The sequence below is a fragment of the Pararge aegeria genome, chromosome 13 (genome assembly GCF_905163445.1).
Source record: "Pararge aegeria chromosome 13, ilParAegt1.1, whole genome shotgun sequence".
In the NCBI taxonomy this organism is placed as follows: Eukaryota; Metazoa; Arthropoda; class Insecta; order Lepidoptera; family Nymphalidae; genus Pararge; species Pararge aegeria.
Window position 1 is genome coordinate 8,264,012 of NC_053192.1, and position 21,925 is coordinate 8,285,936.

A 21,925-nucleotide genomic window follows, 5' to 3' on the forward strand; every position below is an offset into this window, starting at 1 on the left:
CTTTTATTAACCATTGACAAAGAATATTAAGCATCGATAGTAAAGTGTTCGAACATATATTCGCAGTCACCTGATGCTTGATTTGCGCCGCCACGCTGACTCGAACTTTGTTTTGAGTTTTAAATGTTATCATGTATAAGTATAATATTAGTAATTTTGGTACCTATAGGATTTACAGATTTATGAATTTCGCTAAAATAAAAACGAAAACAAAGCAAGGATATAGATAAATATTGATCACTCAATGCGCCGATAAGACAAACAAAAAGACTGATAGATAACGTCTGAAAATTGATAAATTGTGTGATATACATATCATAGGCGTTAATACACGTTGAATCCATTGTTTTGAAACGGAATAAGTATTGTTTACAAATTGTGCGTATTAATTAATGTTAAGACAGAGTGTTGTGTATGGCTGATCAAAGTGGTTGTGTCTTTTTGCAGCAGGATGACGAGAAGAAGAATAAGAAAAAACAGTCGCCAGTTGACGACCGGCCGTCTGTACCTTCCCCCAGTGAAGCTATGCTTCAAAGTAAGTTGTATCTAGTTAGAATATTGTCAATTTGTATCTGCTTAGATAGGCTATCATAGGCAGCAGACAGAAGGTTTATCCTCTAACAAGGGATGAAATTAACGTGTCCACCAGCGAAAGATCGCAACAGTGTTTATTCCCATTTATTATTACTCGTTTATTATGTACCTAGATAATATCTCCACCCGTGCGCCAATGCTTGAAGAGTTGATAAAACTGTGCGAGAACATACAATTTCTCCTCGACAAATGTCTCCTCCCCATACTAACCGTGTTGCTGTGCTCTGTACCTATTTTTAACGTAGCAATTAATGTCGACTCCCTAGTAGTTTGATTGTGCAGTTGGAATATATTAAAATTACATCAGATTTATTGTGCTAGTATCTTGCGTTCTCTGTACTTAAAAGGTAACCATTAATTCATCCATTCATACTTATCACTTCCTAGTTCCGAGCAGTTTGATTTTGCACGTATTACGAGGGCCCAACCGCGCCTAAGAAGATGCCAATTATTAACTATATTACCGTTTAAGTAAGTCTTTGCAGGAAATTAACTAATACAATAACCTATTATCCTACTAAAGGAAGATTGATTCCTTAAAACACTGTCACATTTATTAAGTAATACCTCTGGCTTCGCAATTCCAATAAAAATAATTCATTACGTAAATAATATAAATATATAACTAATTATTAGGTAGGTAGGTAGGAATAACAAAAGTCTTTGAACCAGAGTTCGGTTACGTAAGAGGAAGTTCAAACCAGTTAGCTAATATTTCATCCAATATAATTGCTGTAGATTTTCAACGGCACATATCAAATATCCTGGTAGGAAAAGGTGCTGACATATAAAGCGACGATATGATTTTCGGTATCCATTAAGGCATCAGTTTTCACAAATAGATTCTAAAGGTCAACGCCAACCCTATATCATGGTACTATGCTTATAAGTTTGATGAGATTTCCCCCAACCATGTACCTACACTTAAACAAATATAAGGTAACAAAGTCGGTAGTATTCTCATACTGCTTAACGAACTTTACTACACACCGCTTTACTATATTATTAAATACATCGTAAGTACATAGTAATTATGCTGATTTTAGAGAACGGCCCGAAATTAAACGAATAAAAAAAATTAATTAGCGAAATATCGTGGGTGTAAAGACTATTCGGGAACCTTTAACTGCACAAAATATAAAGTTATTATTCGCGGTAGTTTGTCTTTGTTCTCAAAATCATTTAAGCGGTATTGTTTGGATCATTATCAGCACTTATTAAACAATGTTAATTATGCAGCAAGGGACGAAGATATCTTTAGATTAAATGTCTATCATGCTGATATATTTTAGCTTTTTCTTTGTATGTGAATCAATGGACAGGGGAAATTGAACAACATAGCCGGGCACATGCCTTCTTTAACTTAGGTAAGCGGGCTTTAGACCATAGGCTCACCACGCTACTTTTATACGGGTTTTCGGCCCTTACGATTATTATCACATGTTGGGGGGACCCAGGGCTAGGAAACCGGAAAAGGTCAAAACTTACTTTATTTAATCAGTCCAATTGAGAAACCGTTTCTAAACTTAGTTTTTGCTTAATTATCATAAATGAATCTTTTTTGGAGCTAACAAAGCAAATATTAAATTGCTGTAAACACAGGTTTATTTAAGTCAATTCAACATTTGATTTCTGAGAAAATATTCAATCAATTATCTAGCTAAACAAGAACAAAATTATACGTCGCGCGAACCAATAATTGCTTACCAAAAATCGGAAAAATAAAACGCACTGGGTTCCTACTCCGAGGTACGGGCTATAACGGCAATTTCCTAACCCTTAGGCTGGTGCTGGAATTTCTTCTGAAAAAAACTATGTCTAAAGATTTCATCTGACCAGGAAGTCAATTCAGAACTGGTGTTTTTGTCACTTTTCATAAGATTCTTAGTGCCATTTTAAATGTGACCTACTTTTTAATCGGACAAAAGGTTTGTCAGTTGAGAGTATGATCTCGACGTTCCTACCTACTTCATTTTTGGTTGTGATTGCAAATCCTGAAACACCACTTTGTGCTGTGACTGTACCGCCTTTAAGGCCTGAACAACAATTTGCCGTTATCTATGTCTGCAATTTTATAGCGTCTTACAATCTCATAAACGACACTTAAATGATAAATGATAAAGGCGTATTCTAGTTTTTAAAATATAATAATTAATTAATTATTATTTGTGAAATTCCATTTAGCATTTTTAAAATTCCATATAATATCTCGTAAATTATACAGTAGGTCACGAAGTCAAGGTTAAACGTAATATTAATTAATTTTACAGCCATTTTAGTTTGTTAGGTTCTTAATCGTTTGTTCCGGTGGCGGTGCGCTATAGTTTGAGCGCAGCTTAATTAGGAACTCGAAATATGTTAAATAATTGATTATATACATATTATGACACAGCTCAGAGAGTGACGTGCGGACTAGCGCAGTAAGCAGCGACCCTGCTTTCTGAGTCCAAGGCCGTGGGTTCGATTCCCACAACTGGGAAATGTTTGTGTGATGAGCATACATGTTTTTCAGTGTCTAGGTGTTTATCTGTATTATAATATACATACAATACATAGTATTTATGTATATTATTCATAGAAATATTCATCGGTCACCTTAGTACCCATAACACAAGCTACGCTTACTTTACTAACCATACTTACATGTTATAAAATACGCCCATGACAGCAACTGGGTTTACTCTTAAGGTCAGATCAATTATTATGAAAAGTTCAATATTCGTTGTAATTATATAATTATTTCTTAAAATCGAGTATTATTGATATTTTTTATACATGGTGACCTACCTACCCCTTTAACTAGAACACGATATAGCCTTGAGTATATTTTAATGAATAAACGTTTAAACTTCTGAAAATTTAGATCATTGACACCATTTAAGACTGAGCCAAGAATGCTGGGAACAAAGTTAATCTGAAGATATACAATATGAATTGAGTCGCAAAAAATCGGCTACTGAGAACATCCCACGTTGTATCTACATACACAAAGAGTTATATAGTTAGGTATATGTGTGATATTTCGGGAACTGCGATAAATTCCGCTGTAGAATTATACTCTAGCGTTTAAAAGTCATTACAACTTCACGATGGAATATTTGGGAAGCCGAATTATTTTTATTACGAGAGTACGAAGTGGCACATATTATTACTACATAAAATGTGTGATTTTTCCACAATCACGTGCGCATTTTAATAGTCGTTTAAATGTTAAATTTGTTTTACACAGAACCTTTTTTAAGACTTACTAATTCATAACTTGCGATTTGCAGGTGAATACATAAAAGGACACGCTCACATAGGACGCGATTGTATTCATAAAGTAAAAATTATATAAAATGGATGGCTTTTATATGATGAAGTATCCAAAACGTATGACACAGAATGCATATTTTGTTTGTAGTTAAAATTTCAATATCGTAGTCAAATCAGGTTCAATGAGGCTCTAAATAACTACTACGATATTAGAACAGATAATCGTGGTTAACAATATTGCATCTACCGAGCAGACGTGTTTAGGTATACCATATCTAAAAGCATATTAACTTATCGCGTGTAGTCTGTAGCTTTACTTTAAAATCGTAACACATTTCAGTAACTTAATAAATAAACTACGACAATACACACATCGCCATCTACCCCAAAGTAAGCGTAGCTTGTTTTATGGGCATGGCATTGACTGATGAATATTTTTATGAATAATATACATAAATACTTACAATATACAGTTACACACTCAGAAATTGAAAAACATTGCCCATCACACAAACTTTTCCAGTAGTGGGAATTGAACCCACGGTCTTGGACTCAGCAAGCAGGCTCGCTTCAAACTGCGCCAATCGACCGTCAAAAAAAACTATGAGCCCATCTTGCAATTTATTGTTATATAACTTTTTTTTACAGAACTTACATCAGTTTACAATTTGAAGATTTACTAATACCAGAGGACATTAAAAAACCAGTAAAACAATAATAGGTATCACAAAGTTTTAGTTCATGTGATATCACTAAAGGCCTTTCCCAAAGGGAGGGCTTGGCCATAATTACCACGATGGCAGGGTTGGTGATCGTAGAAAATGGTATAGTAGGGAAGTGGACACTGCTGCTTGTTCTGCGTTATATCCGCTCAGTCGCCTCATATTGAGGATCTACATCAACATCATAACTATCTCCATAAACACATTTTTCCACACCTTAACCGTAGGTGCTATAGCTATAGAGATTTTCAATTAAAAAACTTCAGTTAAAATAACTAAAACCAAACTGTAGATTATCCAAATATTTTTAGGAAACTCTATAACCATTGTTCATTATATCGTTACGTACTTACGTATCTCATAGCAAAGGCTAGTTTGTAGTCTGTCTTAAGACTGAAAGATGAGAGATAAGAAAGGCATGAACGTAACGTTTCCCTAATCTTCAGTCAATATTGTTAACGATATAAGGCCAACTGATGAGAGTATGCTCATTTTCATAAATACCTTGTGACACGAAATTCATCTTCTCATAGTTAGAAGTTCGTGTTTATTGAAAAATTATGTGTATTACCTAACATTTTATTGAAACAAGTTTTGTGTAGTTTATATTTTGAACTTTGTTCAACAATGGCCCGTCAAAAAGACAATGAATTCTGTAAGTAATGAAATAGAAACTAAATAATAATCAAGTAGGTCGGAACTAAATAATAATCAAGGATGTCGCGTAAGATACTTACGGCGACAAAGTTATTTTAAGACCATCGTCCTGCATCGTCCTGTTTTAACAAATATTTCCTACGTAGTTATCATTTTTAAAACTAAAATGTATATAAATCGCTTTATGTACTGATATAACTCACGGAGTTCGTCGATAGCTAATAATATGCCGCATTATCAATCAATTGATATACAAAAATATAATGTATGATCACTGTTGGATTCCAGTGATAATACAATTTCTGATTTTAATATACCAGTATGCATTTTAATCATATTATCCTGCGATGTTTTATCATATTTAATCATTTAAAAGCAATAAAATCACTTCAACGCGCACAGAAAAAAGTACTTTGTGATATGTACAAATTATGATATGTATAATATTGCGGATTTACTCGCGTTATCAGTTTGCCATAGGAATCCGTGACTCCATTTGACCTTAAATGGACACTCGATCTTAGGGTCAGCGCGTATTTTAATTAAAATTTTGTATACCTAGTTATATCTTTAAGAGCCTTACAAATAAACGTGGAATAACGTCAGAATAGTTATTTAGTCATTTGTCACGCTCTGAAATTTTAAAGGGAGCACCAATTTCCCATGTTTACTTGTAAGACCCTAAAAGACAATATCTCCCCGGGAAAAACGATACAACTTGAACTTCTCTCACAGCTTTATCAACTCTCGGAGCATTGACGCACAAGTGGAAATAATATCCAAATAATATGACATGTGTAATAATAAACGGGGGGTAAACTTCTCTAATTCCATGTTCCCGTGGATCAGGGGATATAATCAGGAGGGATTAATTTTTTTCTCCAGGCTGTGCTAGCTGCTCAGACCATATAAACATTTCACTAAATTCGCAAATGAGCGATATCTGTTGTGTTATGAGTGCAATGGTGAGTTCTTAAATTTTAAATTGTTTACTTGCAGATCTCAGGACAGCATTCGGCTTGTTGGACCGGGATAGCGATGGACACATAACCCCTGCTGAGCTGCAGTTCATGCTGCGTAACCTTGGCATTGAGGTCAGCGATGATCTCATAGCAGACCTTATTAAAGACGCCAGTAAAACTGGTAAGTACTTTTTGATGTGATAAATCAGCTGTCGGCTCACCTTAACAGTAATATCAACCCGTATGCCGTCACGGCGAATGACGCTCACTTATGCCGTCACCGTCCCTCTGTGCCATTTTTACCTATTTTGTAATTTTATTACGTAATTAAAATAATACGACAGAAAACGTTCTATTTTATGTTGCATTTTTATTCAATACTTATGAATTAAAATTCTACTATAAACTTTGTTACATCTGCCAGGCGTTTCGTGACGGCCGCCTTTTTCATCATTTAATTTAAGTAAGAGAACAAAGAAACACACTTTCGCATTTATAAGATTAGTATGGATTAAACAGGCTCCATACTTTTTACTATGTAATAAATATTATATAATATTATATAGCAAAAAGTTTTAGCTAACTAAATTTTTAACAGTTCAATTAGTGTACGGTGTACCCATCTTGATGAATTTACGCACACATTCTTAGCGAATATACTTTACACCCTGTAGATGGGTATAGGATTTTTTTTATCCCGAAAAAGCAATCAAAATATTATATTTTCAAAATAAGCCAAATTTACTCCCCTAATAATTAAAAATAAACCTTCAATTCAGATGAAAAGCAGCTATACTGAGAAACATCTAACAGCATTTTTGTTAGGTCAAATAATCCGCACAGTAAACCGACCGCCGCATAGCATCCATCGCAGTCATTATAGGATGAACTTTACACTGCATAACAATATTATCTATAATAGGTATTTTCAATATTTTCTTTCTTATTAATTTATAACAAATATCTAACTCATAAACTGAATGCCGTTGTAAGACGACATAGTAATCACAGTTTATAAATGGTCTTAATATTTCACCAAATAGATCACGTACAATTTAATACCATTAAATGACAAGCCAAAACGTTATGACTTATAAGCTTTTAAAATAGGTATGCGAGTATGTCCTTGCTATTGTAGGTATTTACAGACGAGCATCGCCCACTTTGCACTTTGATTTGAATTTTTGCCAAAAACGAACACGGTGCCCGCGTTGATTTTTGTTAACATTCAGTAAAATTAGGTCATTTAACCATTCTCTGAGGGACTAGTATAGTCGACTTTTAATTAAAATTAACAATGAATTCAGCAACTTTCAATATTAAATAATAAAAGTATATCTATAAAGCAGTCATTCTAAAGCTATATCTATTGGAAAAGAACAACTGCTAGTTGTTTGCCGTCTTCTTCTGGTAAGAGTATGTCTTCCGAACCGGTGGTGGTAGAGTCTCCACAATCAAATAGACCTGACGTTTCAAAAGTACAAATTGAGTTTTTTTTTATAAAAGCAATATTTAAGAGTGCACAATAAATTTCTCAAATTATCGATTATAAAATAAAGCAGCATACTTAATATGCGTAATAGTAAATAGGAAAACTCTGAAATATAAACCGTAACCGTATTTATATTATGTACCTGCCAACTACAATAATAACGAATTTCAAGTTGCAGTTTCACCATAGATAGAATGTTAAAATATATATTTATATTCATAATATTTTTTTACTGTACTATATATACCCTATACCCGTTAATTGTGTTCAAATTGCATTCGTAACGAGCGCAAAGAATTTCCATACGTATTGCTTGAGCAATAAGGAGCCACTGGTTTGACCGGAGTTATTGCAACTAGGCTCAGGTTACTCGGCGCGCCACAATTAAAAATAATTAATGTTATACCTTAATAAGCTGATATTTAAAACGGATCGCAACTTTTTGCGTCTCGACATCGATAGGTGCAGTGAGGATATAAATACTACTTAATAGGTAGGTACAAAGAGGATATAGACACTATACATTTATTTCGTTTCTTATGTATTTCTCTATATAGATATCTTAAACACAACAACAGAGCAACAACACAGCCTTCAAATGAAATTTTGAGAAAATGCTGTGGAATTAATACAACATTTTCTCAAAGAAAACTTCATCTAAATGCTGGCGCCCTATGGTGTTGATGTCTGCTAAAATTAGGAACATTTGCGTTGATAACTTATTATTGTTGGCAGAAGAAATACGAAAAGACAGATTAATATTTTATGTGCTATTTATAAAGGCATCGTTGATTAAACGAAGATAATAATTTAATCGAGGCGTTATTGTAATGGCGTGCGAGCCGAGCCGCTTCCGGTGACCTCGCTCCTTACGCCGCCCCCTTACTCCACCGTTGCCTCTGAACATTAGACCCTGCACGAATGTCATTAAATGTACCTACTATGACGTACATATAATGTAAGACCTTGGTAATCTTGAAAAAGAAAACACTAGCGGGTGACAGCAAATACGCTTGGCGTAGAAGTTCTGATATCCCGTGAGATAGATAAATTTTAGTACAGTTCCCATGCTCGTTTGCATAATAAAAGCTAGATTAAACTTTGTTTTTAATAAAACCCCAATTATCGAGTAACATGCATACAACTTGAAAAATGATATTCTTAAAGGTAAACTTTCTTTCCGTGTTCCTCTTGGAAGTAGAATTCTAAAAATCTTTTTCTCAGTATTCCTGGGTTCACAAAATAACGAAATAATAATTTGGAAGGCCGACAGGCGCAGTGGGCAGCGACCTTGCTTTCTGAGTCCAAGGTTGTGAGATCGACTCCCACAACTAGAAAATGTTTGTGTGATCAACATGTTCATGTTTTTCAGAGTCTGGTTTTTTATCTGTATATGTATTTATGTATATTATTGATAAATAATATTGATTGAGTCGTCTTAGTACCCATAACACAAGCTCAGCTTACCTTATGGCATGATGGCGTTGCGTGGTATATAAAAAAGTTATATATAAATATCGTTTTCAAATTTCGAATTTCTACGTTGAGCCGTTTCATCAATGAGAACAAATCCTTTTAAAGTTAAAGATACATTTACGAACAGTCTTTGACTAACATGCTATCATTCTATTAAAACTTTAAATACTTTCATAATAATAGATACATTCACGGAACATTTTCGGAAAAAAAAATCGTATTATTTTTTTAGAACCTCCTTACCTCGATGTAAAATTTGAATTTCATCATAGTTATTCAAAGGTGTCAAAGGAATCCCTTCCAGCCTCTGGTGTCCGTCCGTTGACAGTATTTCACAGTAATAGGTAGAGTTGAAATTTGTACAGAATAGATATTTCAATTGCCGCTATACTAAACAACAAATAATAAAAATAAAAAAAACCTTGAAAATATAGATAGTATTAACGTTAATAATACGTAGTGTTTCATATTGCAGGTTGGTACGAAACCCATCGTGTACTAGTGCAATTTGCACTTATTATTATTATATATTTATCGAAGCACAAAGTATTTTAACATGCAGCTTATGTCTCAGTGGGAGTCATTAGTCTCCAAGTAAAGTATTAAAACCCTATAATACTTAAACGAGGATTTTAATGCTAAAATATTACGCGCAATATAGGAATTTTTGAAAGTAAACAGACTGAGTAATTTTATGGTATGAGTATATGAGTACAAATGATTTATGAGGGTAACATGAAAGAGTCGTGATATTGTCTTGAGTTAAACTGTGACGTAGACAAAGCACCTGTGCCAGACAGAAATAAGCTGACGGATACCATTTGTCTAGAAATTTTAGGATTTGTCCTAGAAGTAGTGTGAGGTAGCAGGTTCCTATTTTGATGGGATTCGTCCGTCCGCTGTTCTTCTTAGTATCTGTAGTCTAATTGTTCTTTTGTGGTACGGTGGTGTTTAAGTGTCACACACGGAAGCGTGACTCTATCATTTTACATGAAGAACCAACCGTTAAAATTTATGAATTTTTATTAATACAAAATCACACTTACTTTACAACAAAGTAAGGTTGTTTATCTATAGAAGCACTACTATGCAACTATAACATAGGTATTACATATTAAAATTAATATTGATTGAGCGGTGACAGCCTAGTGGGTAGGACTTCGACTTCACTGCCAGGGCGCTGAGTTCGTATCCGAGCACGCACCTCTTACTTTTGAAGTTATGTGCGTTTTAAGCAATGAAAATATAGCTAGCTTCAACAGTGAAGGAAAGCATCTAGAACAAACCTGCTTGCCTGAGAGTTCTCCATAGGCATGTGGAGTCTACCAATTCGCATTGGACCAGCGTGGTGGATTACGGCCTTAACCCCTTCTCATTGTAGGATGAGACCTGTGCCCTATAGTGGGCCAGTAATGGGATGATATGATGATGAAAGGTATTCAATCTATGTCACTGACTATAACTATGTATAGGAGGAGGGTTATGAATGAATGAATGAATGAATATACTTTTATTGCACACCACAAAAAGTACATAAAAACAATAAAAGTGTAACAAAATAACGTATACAATTAGGCGAATTATGTATGTTATGTTGACATTACTTATTTATTTAAATATACTCTTAGTTAAATACTTAAACATCCGAATATAGATTTAAGTTAATAGTTGGGGACCATATGCTTGCACCGTTTCCAGCTGAAACCGTGGCTATGAATTTTTAACTTCAAATACTTTTTAACGTCATAATAATAAAATGCATCTTGCATTTTATTGGCTCACACATTTACGTACCGGAGATAATTAACTAATTCAATTACATTTTATTTAGTTTATATTTTCTTTTGGTAAACATTTACCTAGTAGCCTAAATCAATTGTATAAAGGCTATATTTAATTATCCTAGGCTATGTATAAACTATTCTCGCAATTTGTTAGGTACTCTTTTAATGTAGTAGATTTATTAAATAATATAAAAACTATCCATATTGTCTTGTCCTACTCTACGAACTCTTAGCGTGCTGCTTATCAGTCTTCATAATCGCCTAGGACGCTTAGCATTAGATGTAATCGTGGACAAGCTTCGTTCAAAATCCTTGAGCGCCTGAAGATCAAAATCTTTGAACAGTGAGTGTAGCCAGTGATTATATGAGTAAGGCTTTGAAATGAGGTCATACTAATGGCCTCATAAGAAAGCTCAGATGTACTAAGTGAGTGAGTCATTCTTCACAATCAAATCGGAAAAGATCCGTAGAGATCTAAGACTATGAAAGAGTGAATTCTACAGGAATGTGCAGTTGCTTTTTACTAGGAGCAAAAAACTTGAACACTACTATCTTGTCCTGCACTGGCCTCCTCCCTCATGAAATAGAAAGATTTAGTATGTTATGAAAATTAACCGGAGCATCCTCAGGAGATGTTGACTTTACAATGAATAATTGTAAGCTTAACAATTATTCATTAAGCTGAGGATGCTCCGGTTTCGGAGCAAAACGTACATAGACGGTACATTGCCGAAGATCTGTTTGGTGCGGAGTATAAGGATTGAAGAAATTATAAATTACACCATACAGATTCTCCTGCTTTTCGCGGACTATAGCAAATTAAGCTTAGGTAATTTTCATAATATATCATGGATTTCCGCAAAGTAACGCCTGCTTCTATCCAATAGAAAGATCAAGAGCTTATAGAACCTCCGCTGCGCTCAAGAGGATACTCAGAGTCACTCAGCGAGCGATGGAAAATTAAGAAAAGCGATTCTTGGAAGATGAAATGAAAACCGAGATCAGAAATGAATACAACTGTAGACCAATGGGCAGGGCACATTGCTTGGAGCACCGATGGACATTGAAGTTCGAAGATGCTAAACTGGCGAACCCCTATTTTTATTAAGATTTAGATGGACAGACACCAAACGAGTAGCAGAGAGCAATACAAGGACGCAAACGGCCGTTTGGAATTGGAATTTGGAAGTCCGAGCACGTGACCTATCTATGATGATGATTCGTGATCTATATTCCAGAATGCTAAGTACTAACTAAACGAATCGGTTGAATAAGAGGAACAAAACAGAGGAATGTAAAATATTATAGCCAATGGAGAACTACAAGTGTACCTTGATATACGCCAACGAACTTCGTAGTGTTCTATTTTGTGCCCTATTTGAACGGAATCTCAGCTGGCGCCCCCGCTGACTCAAAGCATGCACGACGCGACGTGACCACTAAACAAAACCTGCCACCCGCTCCTATCTACCATCGCAATATGCTAATCCACGATAATGTCTGATCGCCTAGAGTGCTTGCAGTAGCTTTAAATTAGATTGCTCTTTCCAACATCCAAGTCTTGTCTACCACAATTACCTACACGTAGGTCATGAACTTATATAAACTTTTCCAAGTCCGTGCACGTAGCAGAGGATTTTGCGAGCTGAAACCAATTTTTATAAAACCAACGTTCAAACTAGAATAAGTTTTAAAATATTCACACTACTTTAAAAGAAAATACAAGATTTATTTTGGTAACTAACAATGATAACTAATTTCTTTAAAGCCGATAGAAAATATCTACCTACTCATTCTCTTTTTTTTCGGGTTTTTTTTCTTTTGTATCCTGTATAAGACAGGACAGATAAAAGGACAAATGTACTTATTCGCAACGAATTCAATTCCCAATTTCCGGAAATATTTACAATGAAAGCAATTTAATAACATTTGCTTCAACGGAAAAAAAACATTGTCAGGAAATTTATATGTAGATTTTACACTTCTTTAAGAACATTATAGAGAACTAGGAGTTCTCTATAATGTTCTTAAAGAAGTGTAAAATGTACAAAAAAACGACCCTATTGGCATATTGGATTTGTTATGCCACTAACGAAAACGACGCTAGTGGAAAATGCGAACTACATACATACATAAACTGTAAACACTACCCTTCCCTTTACTACGCCTTAGCCGGGTAGAAAAGGAGAAGGCATTAAGTTTCGTTGACAAAATGGTTAAACTACATGGTGCGAGTTTTGTGTGCTTGGTATTTTTCAAAACCTTATATTCTATTTTCTTCTACAAGTTATCCCAATCACACCTGTTAAGTGATAATGCAACATAAGGTGGACTAACCAACTACCTGATAGGGGTATGGTAGCTATATTAAACCTATTCCCCCTAACGGTTTCTAAGCGACATCGTACGGGAACGTTTAATCTCTTGGAGGCTCGCGTTTTTCAGTAGGGTAGTAACTATCCTCGGCCGAAAGCGAAACGTACTACTACCAACTATTTGAATTTTATCAGGTATCTACTAATATTATTTATGGAAATAAAAAAATATTTCTTCCAACTAATTCTAAAAAACAGAGGTGATTTTTTGAAAACAATATGACAAAATAAAACAAAGGGTATCGTTGAAAAAGCGACATTCTCTTTGTATGTTTCTTTTGTAAGGTTGTAGAGGAAAACAATGCGCATCTTGAAATTTTGTGTAGGCATTTTAATTTTGCTATTTTCTTGTTGCGTCATTTTACCACTTATAGGTACCATTAAAATTTATATTTTTTATTTTTATTTAATATGGGCGATGGAGTATTTTTACGTTATCAAATCTGGAATGAGTATATCCGTAGGAGTTACGGCCATAGTTCAACTATTTGCGTAGCTGAAATGGCAATAAGCGGGTCACTTCGCTCGGAGTATTGATGGACGCTGGGGTTCCAAGGTGCTGGAATAGCGACCTTGCACCGGTAAACAATGCGTTGGTACACCCCCGACTAGGTGAACATACGAAATCTAACGATCCGTGGCGAGCCATAAACGAAGGACGCAAACGGCACTGGACTGTGGCAATTGGAACTCTCTACAAAAGACCTATAAATAAAATAAAAAATAATAAAAAATATACTATGAAGCCCCAAAGTAAGCGTAGCTTGTGTTATGGGAACCAAGATAACTGTTGAATATTTTTATGAATAATACACATAAACACTTATAATATACAGATACACACTCAGACACTGAGAAACATTCATGTTCATCACACAAACATATTTCAGTTGTGGGAATCGAACCCACGGCTTTCGCCTTAGAAATCAGGATCGCTGCCCACTGCGCCAATCGGCCGTCAAACCCACGGCCAGTGGACGTTCCTTCGTCAACAAGTACCTAAGCGTGTGCTGAGGGGAGGAGAATACATTGTATTTGCATTTCATGGCACAGTGGTGCCAATTCTTTTGTATGTGAATCGTATACTCGTACTACATAATATAACTATCTCGTTGTTCCTAGAACTTAATTGACCTGTTTAAAAAATATTGCTACCCACTTCCGTGACAAATGTTGTAAAAAGGATAGCACTACTGTCAACTTAGTTTAGTTTAGAGATTCGATTATTATTATATATATTAGAATTATGACCAATATTGGTGTAAAATATATGCGTAGACTGCGTCTTTTATGATATGTACATTTTTATCTGTAAAATTTACATATCATACACATGTATAATTTTGTATGTACACAAAATTATACATTTGTTTGTCAAATACCGCAAGGTCTCAATATATCCAATACTCCACAATATCAACGTTGTGCTTTTCAATGAACAATGATTAGCTGCTAAAAGCACTTCCCAGACCTGCCAACTCACGACTGTAATGACTTCCTTTTTATCGCGTTAATTAACATTTAACGACACCCCTTTCATTGACTACCGCATTAGGGCCGAAGATTATTATGACTTGCCTTCTATATTTTACTTGTGTATATTAGTTTATGGGGCACTGCTTAGAACCCAGTATAATATAAATATTTTAGGTGCCAATTCTCACTACGCTGCTCCAATGCGGGTCCGTGACGACTGTCATCACAAGTTAGCGATAATAACTTCATAGCTAAAGGTTAACCCGACTGTGAGATAGTGATAACAAAAAAAGACCTGGCTCAGTTTGTTGAGGGCTCTTCTTAGACCAGGAAGCGTTAGGAAACCTCCTAGCTTGTTTTAACTTAACGAATGCAGTTATCACCATCACCTTACATTCGTGTTAACATGTTAAATGTATGAAAGCTTCATAAGTTCCTGTGGTAAGGTTTACATGAATACAACATTTTTTAATTTGAATTTTGAATTTAACCGACGCGGGGCGACGGCTTAATATTATATCCGAGGCATGGGGTTACACTGCTAACTGCTCATCACCTAATCCTAAATTATAAACGCACACAACTCCGTAAAGATAGAGGTGTGTACCGGAAACAAACTCGGTCCCCCCGAAAGTAGCTTATGTAATATATTGCTTAGAAGTTTCTTATTAATTATAAACATCATTATCAGTAGGTAACAGCTGTAAAAGTGGCCTATTAAACTGGATGCACTGCAGTTAATTAACTAAGTTTGTTACAGCATCATTTGGCAAAGACTCAACTATTGAAGCACGTTAAAAAGTTATGATAACATAAATTAAAAATATTAATATCAATTTTTATTTTCATAAAGTAGACATCAAAAGACTAGAAAAATCAACTTTTGAAACCGGGAAATATCAGGAACTGTTGTGGTTTTATATTGCACGCCTTATACATAGATTTTGCCTGTATTTTGTGCTCTATCTATAATATGTGCTTTATATATTAATAATATAAGGGTTATTATCAGTTTCTGATTAAGCAAGCGAGGGGCCCGTAGCAAATTCTTTAAAAGAGCCCTTGATCTGCTATCGGTTCTTAAGTATAAAGTGGTAAAAATACAATTCAATACACAATATGTTTGCGTGTGCGTGTGTGTCAGACAGTCAGTAAGTCAGTCAGTCAGCCAGGCAGAGATGAGCAGTATTAAATATGCGGGGCCCCTTTTCGCGCGGGGCCCGTAGCAATTGCTACTCTTTCTACGTGGTTAATCCGCACTGGAGTGGACGCATTGGAGCATAGAGGTGGGCCAATGATGTTATTGAATGAATGAATGAAATACACTTTATTGTACACCAAATTACAAAAAACAAGCGTTAAATAAATTCACAATTAAAATAAAGGAGAAAAGGTTGTTATATCCTATGTCCTTCAAGAAATGAGGTCTGTTTTCAACATTAAAAAGCTGATGTTTATGTCGTTTTAAAAGAAGAAAATGTCTGAATTAATGTGTCACGAAACATAAATAATAATAGTAAATCATTCATTTTTTTTTCTTATTTTTGATAATGACATACGACTAATACACCTTCTAATGCTATCATAGTGTACATAATATGACATTCTTATAATTACAATTTTTATTATTTTTGCAATATTTGCAATGGAGTGGTGATATATAATAAATTAATATATCTAGATACGTAAACTGCTCCTAAACATGTAAAATATTTTGTCATGTTTTAAACAAATATATGAATATGAATTTCAATTGCAGCTTTTAACGAATTTAGTTCAACTATCATTATTTAAACCAAATTAATTCATTAGTTATGAAAACTGCAAATTCTAATTAAATTACATCACATTTCTGTCTCCGTAGCGAGCAATTCAAATAGTAAACAAAACAATATTTTCGAGGCCGTAAAATAGTTTTTTATACATCATAAATATTTTATTTCTTTAACAGAGCTAACCCGTAGCGGTTTAAACAAACATGTTCTCAAAGGCGTTTGGAATACAAATCCGCACTAATCCCGCGTAGTGTACTAAGGGGTTAACCTTTAGTCATTCTGATAGGAGAACCGTGCATTGTTGTGGGCCATGAATGGCTGAATAGTGCTAATAAAATTACTAAAAACAATTGAACTGGAATATAAAAACCTTCTTTGTAGATACAGATGGAACTTTTTTTTTTCCTTATACAATAACTCTGTCGAATGTATTGCCATGCAAGAGTGACGTCCCCTGAATGTGTTCTGATCAGGCTTTAACTACCTAAACAACAGTCCTGGTGCGAAAATGTGTTTTTGTAACTATAACCTTTTCCAATTCTCTTGCAGGAAGTGTAATAATTGATGAAAATGAATTCATGCAGTGGGTGACCAAGATTCAAGCTCTGCAAGGAATGGATGTTACAACAAGTGGAGGTGATTCAGAGGAAGAAATCACGAGAGATTTACTCGCGGCTTTCAAGTAGGTTTGAATTTTAAATTCATATTTGTAGGACCGACAGACAATTGAGTGATCCTTTCTTTATGCGTTTTGTTCTTCTTCCGGTACTCTAAAATAGATCAAAACTTCTGTTTTTTTTCGAATGAGTCTGTGAATAGACCCATAAAAAGTCATATAAACAAAGCCATGATTGGCCTGATTTCGTTTTTAGGCTAATCCATTGTTTAACAATGCATATGTCTTTCCGAAATTAATACAAATGTACAATATCTTAAAGATATATATAAGTTAACTGGATAAATTCTTAATTTATCCAGTTAAATTATTAGTTTTCTAAATTGATAACTATCTCTTAAAGAATTATTATTAAGATATGTTTGTAGTTTTCTTAAAGAATTATTATGCTTATTTTGAGAACACCAAGGTGTATCATATAAACTGTTTTCATTTAACAATACTGCTTATAGCGAAGGTAGTACATCCTAGAAGAGCTAAGGTGCGCGACACCAAAGAATTATGTTTACCCATTCAGTCGCCTTGTCTTGAAATAGGAAGAAAAACTGGCAGACATAATAATTATATCGTGGCTCGCATGTTAGCCATACAGGATATCTACGGCCACTGATCTTTATTTTTATCACTGGAAAGGCGTTGTCACTTTGTTTTTATCTCTAATTGATTAACGCCATTTTGGCGCTGTTAGTTTTGAAGTTGTTATACGAGCCTTCAAGGAAATTAAATTTAATTGACCAATGAGACTCTTCAAATTAGGACAAAATTTCATCTGTCATTTGTATAAGAAGAGTCAGTCCAGTGGAGTCCAGCGATGATTATGATAGACGTCGTCATCAACTCATTACCGGGCCACTACACTCTACAGGGCACGGGTCTCCTTTCAGTACTAAAGGGTTTAGGGTAGACTTCACACGTCCTTGGGGACATTAATCATTAAGTATAGAGAACTCTGAGACATGCAGGTTTCCCAACGATGATTATCTTCATCGTTACAGAAAGTGATATTTGATTGTCTAAATTAAAAACGTAAAACTCCGAAAAGTTTGAGGTCGGGTCTAGTTCGGTCCCTCGAAAGGGAAGCCGTAACCTTACCCAATACGCTCTTACTGATTTCTTTCAGGGTCTTTTCTGTTTTTTTAAAGATCAGTAAGAGGTGATAGTGCAGATAAGCGTCTAAAGCAAACTTTTTTAAATCTATTACAGAGTTTTCGACCGCGACGATAACGGCTACATAACGCGAGACGAGCTCCGCACGGCGCTCGAGATGATAGGCGAACCGGTAACGGACGCGCAACTAAACCAAGTGCTGGCCCTCGGCGACATCGATCGCGACGGCCGGATTGACTATGAAGGTCTGACTACATCATTATCACCATCTTCAACAACCCATTACCGGTCCACTACAGGGCACGAGGGACAACCTCCCTGGAGCAGCGGTGGCCGCTAGTTCTAAGTACCTCCGACCTTACTCCAGGGTTCAGTTACCGGCAGGGGCAATTTGGGAATTTACAATTAATGGATTTGCTGCGCTTTGGTCTGGTAGGAGGCTTCTGCCAGTACCGCTCAGAGATTCAGCGTTCCGGTGCGATGTCACGTACAAACCGATTAGGGATATGGAATATAATAACTGCCAAACTCCTCCCTAACGGTTAGCCCGCTACTTTCTTAGCTTGCATCAGCACTTGCCACTAGGTGTCATATGCCAGCCAAGGGTTAACTTGTAGTGGAATAAAAAAAGGGGTCTCCAATTGCGGATTGGTAGACTTCACACGCTTTTAACATCATTATCATGGCATGCAGGTTTCCTTACGATGGTTTCTTCCACCGTTAAAGCATATGACATTTAATTGCCTAAATTTAAAACGCACGTAATTCCGAAAGAGATGCTCTCCCGCATATCACCCCGTAACACCGTTCAACTACACCGTTTCGCTTGACTATATAATCCACCTATATTCATCATCATCATCATTTTAATCCAATAACGACCAACTACAGGGCACGGGTCTCCTCCAACACTAAGAAGGGGTTAAGGCCATAGTCCACCGCGCTGGCTGAGTGCTGATTGGTGGACTCCACACACCTTTGAAAACATTATGGAGAACTCTCAGGCATGCAGGTTTCGTCACGATGTTTTCTTTCACCGTTAGAGCAAGTGTTATTTTAATTGCCAATAATGCCAGAAACGCTGGGATTCGAACTCCCCCCCCACTCACTTGGCTATCGAACTTATACTATATGCTGGAAATCGCTAGTCTCTAGAACTACCAGTTGGAATTTAGTTTACTTTTTAAATTTAATAGCCTAATTTTTGAGGAGGGATATAACCCATTAACGACCCATTAACGGCCCACTACAGAGCATAGGTCTCCTCCCACAATGAGGCCCCTCCACATTAAGGCCGTAGTCTACCGCGCTGGCGGAGTGCGGATTGGAGGAGGGATATATAACTATTTGAATTTTTCTCTTGCTTATCATGGTTAAATAGGGTATGAACATTTATGAACTCTCTTATTTTTCAAATTACCTATATCACTGAAATACTATTTATGTGTAAATTCTTAAAATCCCACCCATAAAGGGGTTAATAGGAGATAAAATTAATTTGTCAGAAATCGCTAACTCAGTACGACTTCAATTTTCTTTTTTTATAGCCCAACACTGGGTATATCGTGTATAATGCATGAAGATGATGCGGTGGGTCAGGGTATACTGTATAGAATTATAGCGAAGTTACGTGATACGGCTATATAATAAACTAGCTGTCCCGGCGAACTTCGTACCGCGGATCATTTATTTTGATGAATGTTATATTTTAATACTTATTATCCTATTCCGGTCTAAGAGGAATCCAAAAAATCAAATAAATTGGTGGAGCCGTTCTTGAGTTATCGTGTAACTAACACAACTTTCAAGTTTATATATAGATATATAAACTGTGCCAATATGGTATGAAGGTGGCTAGGCTTTTTTTTCAAGCAGCCATTTACAATTCCTTGACACTTCTATATTTCTTTTTACAGAATTCGTGAAGATGCTGCTGTAATATACCGCAAACCGAAGAAAGACCTCACTAGATGTAATGAGATAGGATATAAAAGGGCTGATGACTTTTGTCTTCGTGTTTTGCCGGCGCTGCGCCATAGATTTGTTAACTGTTAGATGTTTAAGTACTTATAATATTATTGTAATTGGATAAATTATCCAAATTATTGATAGGTTAATGTAATTATATATATTTATAGTTTATCATATATACCATGTACTTAGCTGTATACCGATCGCAACAAATAAACGCTTCTTTTGTCTTGCATGGGTTACCTTGGCAAATTTTTTTTCGATTTTTTTTGTTTTTTTTAACCTAAATCAATAAGGTACGTATTATATTATAAATAATGTAGCAGTATCTATTTTTATATTAACATGCAAAATTACATTAAAATAAACTAATACTATTTGTTTTGGAAATAAACAAAAGAAAATACCTAAAATAAATACAGACTAAGATATATTTTTAATAACAAGAAAGAATATTGTGTATCCGTTTGTAAAACAAGGCTAATTAATAAAAAAAACTATATAAATAAAATTGTAATTAGTTCTTGGAAATATTTATTTCTCGATACTTTGGAAGCAAGTAAATCATGTATAGAAAAGGTTTTAGTAACCGGATTTGATAAACTCACAAGTTCAAATTATGATAAAAATAGCAACAGTAAAGGACCTACTTGTCTATCTTCTTAATAAAATTAAAAATCGAGCTTGTTGTAAAGCCGTAGGGATTTATAGGATGGTAACCTACCTACTACTTACTTATAATCGTACTTTAGCTATTTAAATCATAGCAATATTTCGTCGTTCGTAAGTGAACTAAGGTAATGCTTGCTCTTAAACCATAGTAGGTTTTGAAGAGACTTAAAGAAGTCGGCTACAAGTTCAGCGTTTTCAAATTCATCTGCACTATCAGAAAGACAAAAAAAAGCAAGAGCCACCACTAGAATCTGATTCGAATACTATCTATTTGCACTCGAAATGGCTAACTGTTTATTGAAAATCTAAAAAAAAATACTAGGTACAATAGTTTAGTTTTTTGCTTTCATCTATAGCCACTTAGTTTTATATGCACAATTTTGTTTCTTTCCTGGCGCACGTGTGACGAAATTTTATTTCCGTGGTAGATTTTCTTTGAAGATTCGTCCATCGGTAACACAAAAATTATTCATGATTAAAACATAATTTAGGCTAGTTAATATTTGTTGATATGGTTATCAAAAAATATTCTAGTTTTATGGTTGTGAAAGTTATATCGGAGAACTTGTATATAATGTATTTACATATTATGCCGCTTATTAATATTTAATTTTATCATATCGCATCGTTTACCGTACGACCAATCACAGCGGGCGTTCGAGCAAGCCTTTTTTTAACGAACGGACGACGAACGCAAGACACCAACTTAAACGCTGTTTGGACGCTGTGGACGTTTTAGTCCAAGAGCCCGTGACTGCCAGACCTTCCTTTTATAATATAAGCTGAAAGTTTTTCTATGTATACCTTTAGTAAAGGTAAGAACGATCCCCACCCATTATACCTGGGTAGTGGTGGCTTTGGCAGGTAACAGGTAATAAAGGTGTATAAAATTCCATCTTAAATTTATTAATTTATAAAACTTATTTTTTAT

The 21,925-nt window shown here is 35.1% G+C and overlaps 1 protein-coding gene across 7 annotated transcripts in view; it reads left to right on the forward strand.

The window, feature by feature from the left end:
- Positions 1–20,586, forward strand: part of LOC120628596 (calcium-binding protein E63-1) — a 43,258-nt gene extending 22,672 nt beyond the window's left edge. For 4 of the 7 annotated variants that reach the window (XM_039897043.1, XM_039897047.1, XM_039897045.1 and 1 more), the window contains 5 exons: positions 448–535; positions 6,228–6,371; positions 17,118–17,250; positions 18,448–18,596; positions 20,268–20,586. In XM_039897043.1, the coding sequence (XP_039752977.1) occupies positions 448–535; positions 6,228–6,371; positions 17,118–17,250; positions 18,448–18,596; positions 20,268–20,290 (537 nt within the window). In that variant the 3' untranslated portion in view covers positions 20,291–20,586. The remainder of the gene's footprint in view (positions 1–447; positions 536–6,227; positions 6,372–17,117; positions 17,251–18,447; positions 18,597–20,267) is intronic. The other 3 variants (XM_039897044.1, XM_039897050.1, XM_039897049.1) reach the window with 1 other exon arrangement.
- The last annotated feature ends 1,339 nt before the right edge of the window (positions 20,587–21,925 follow it).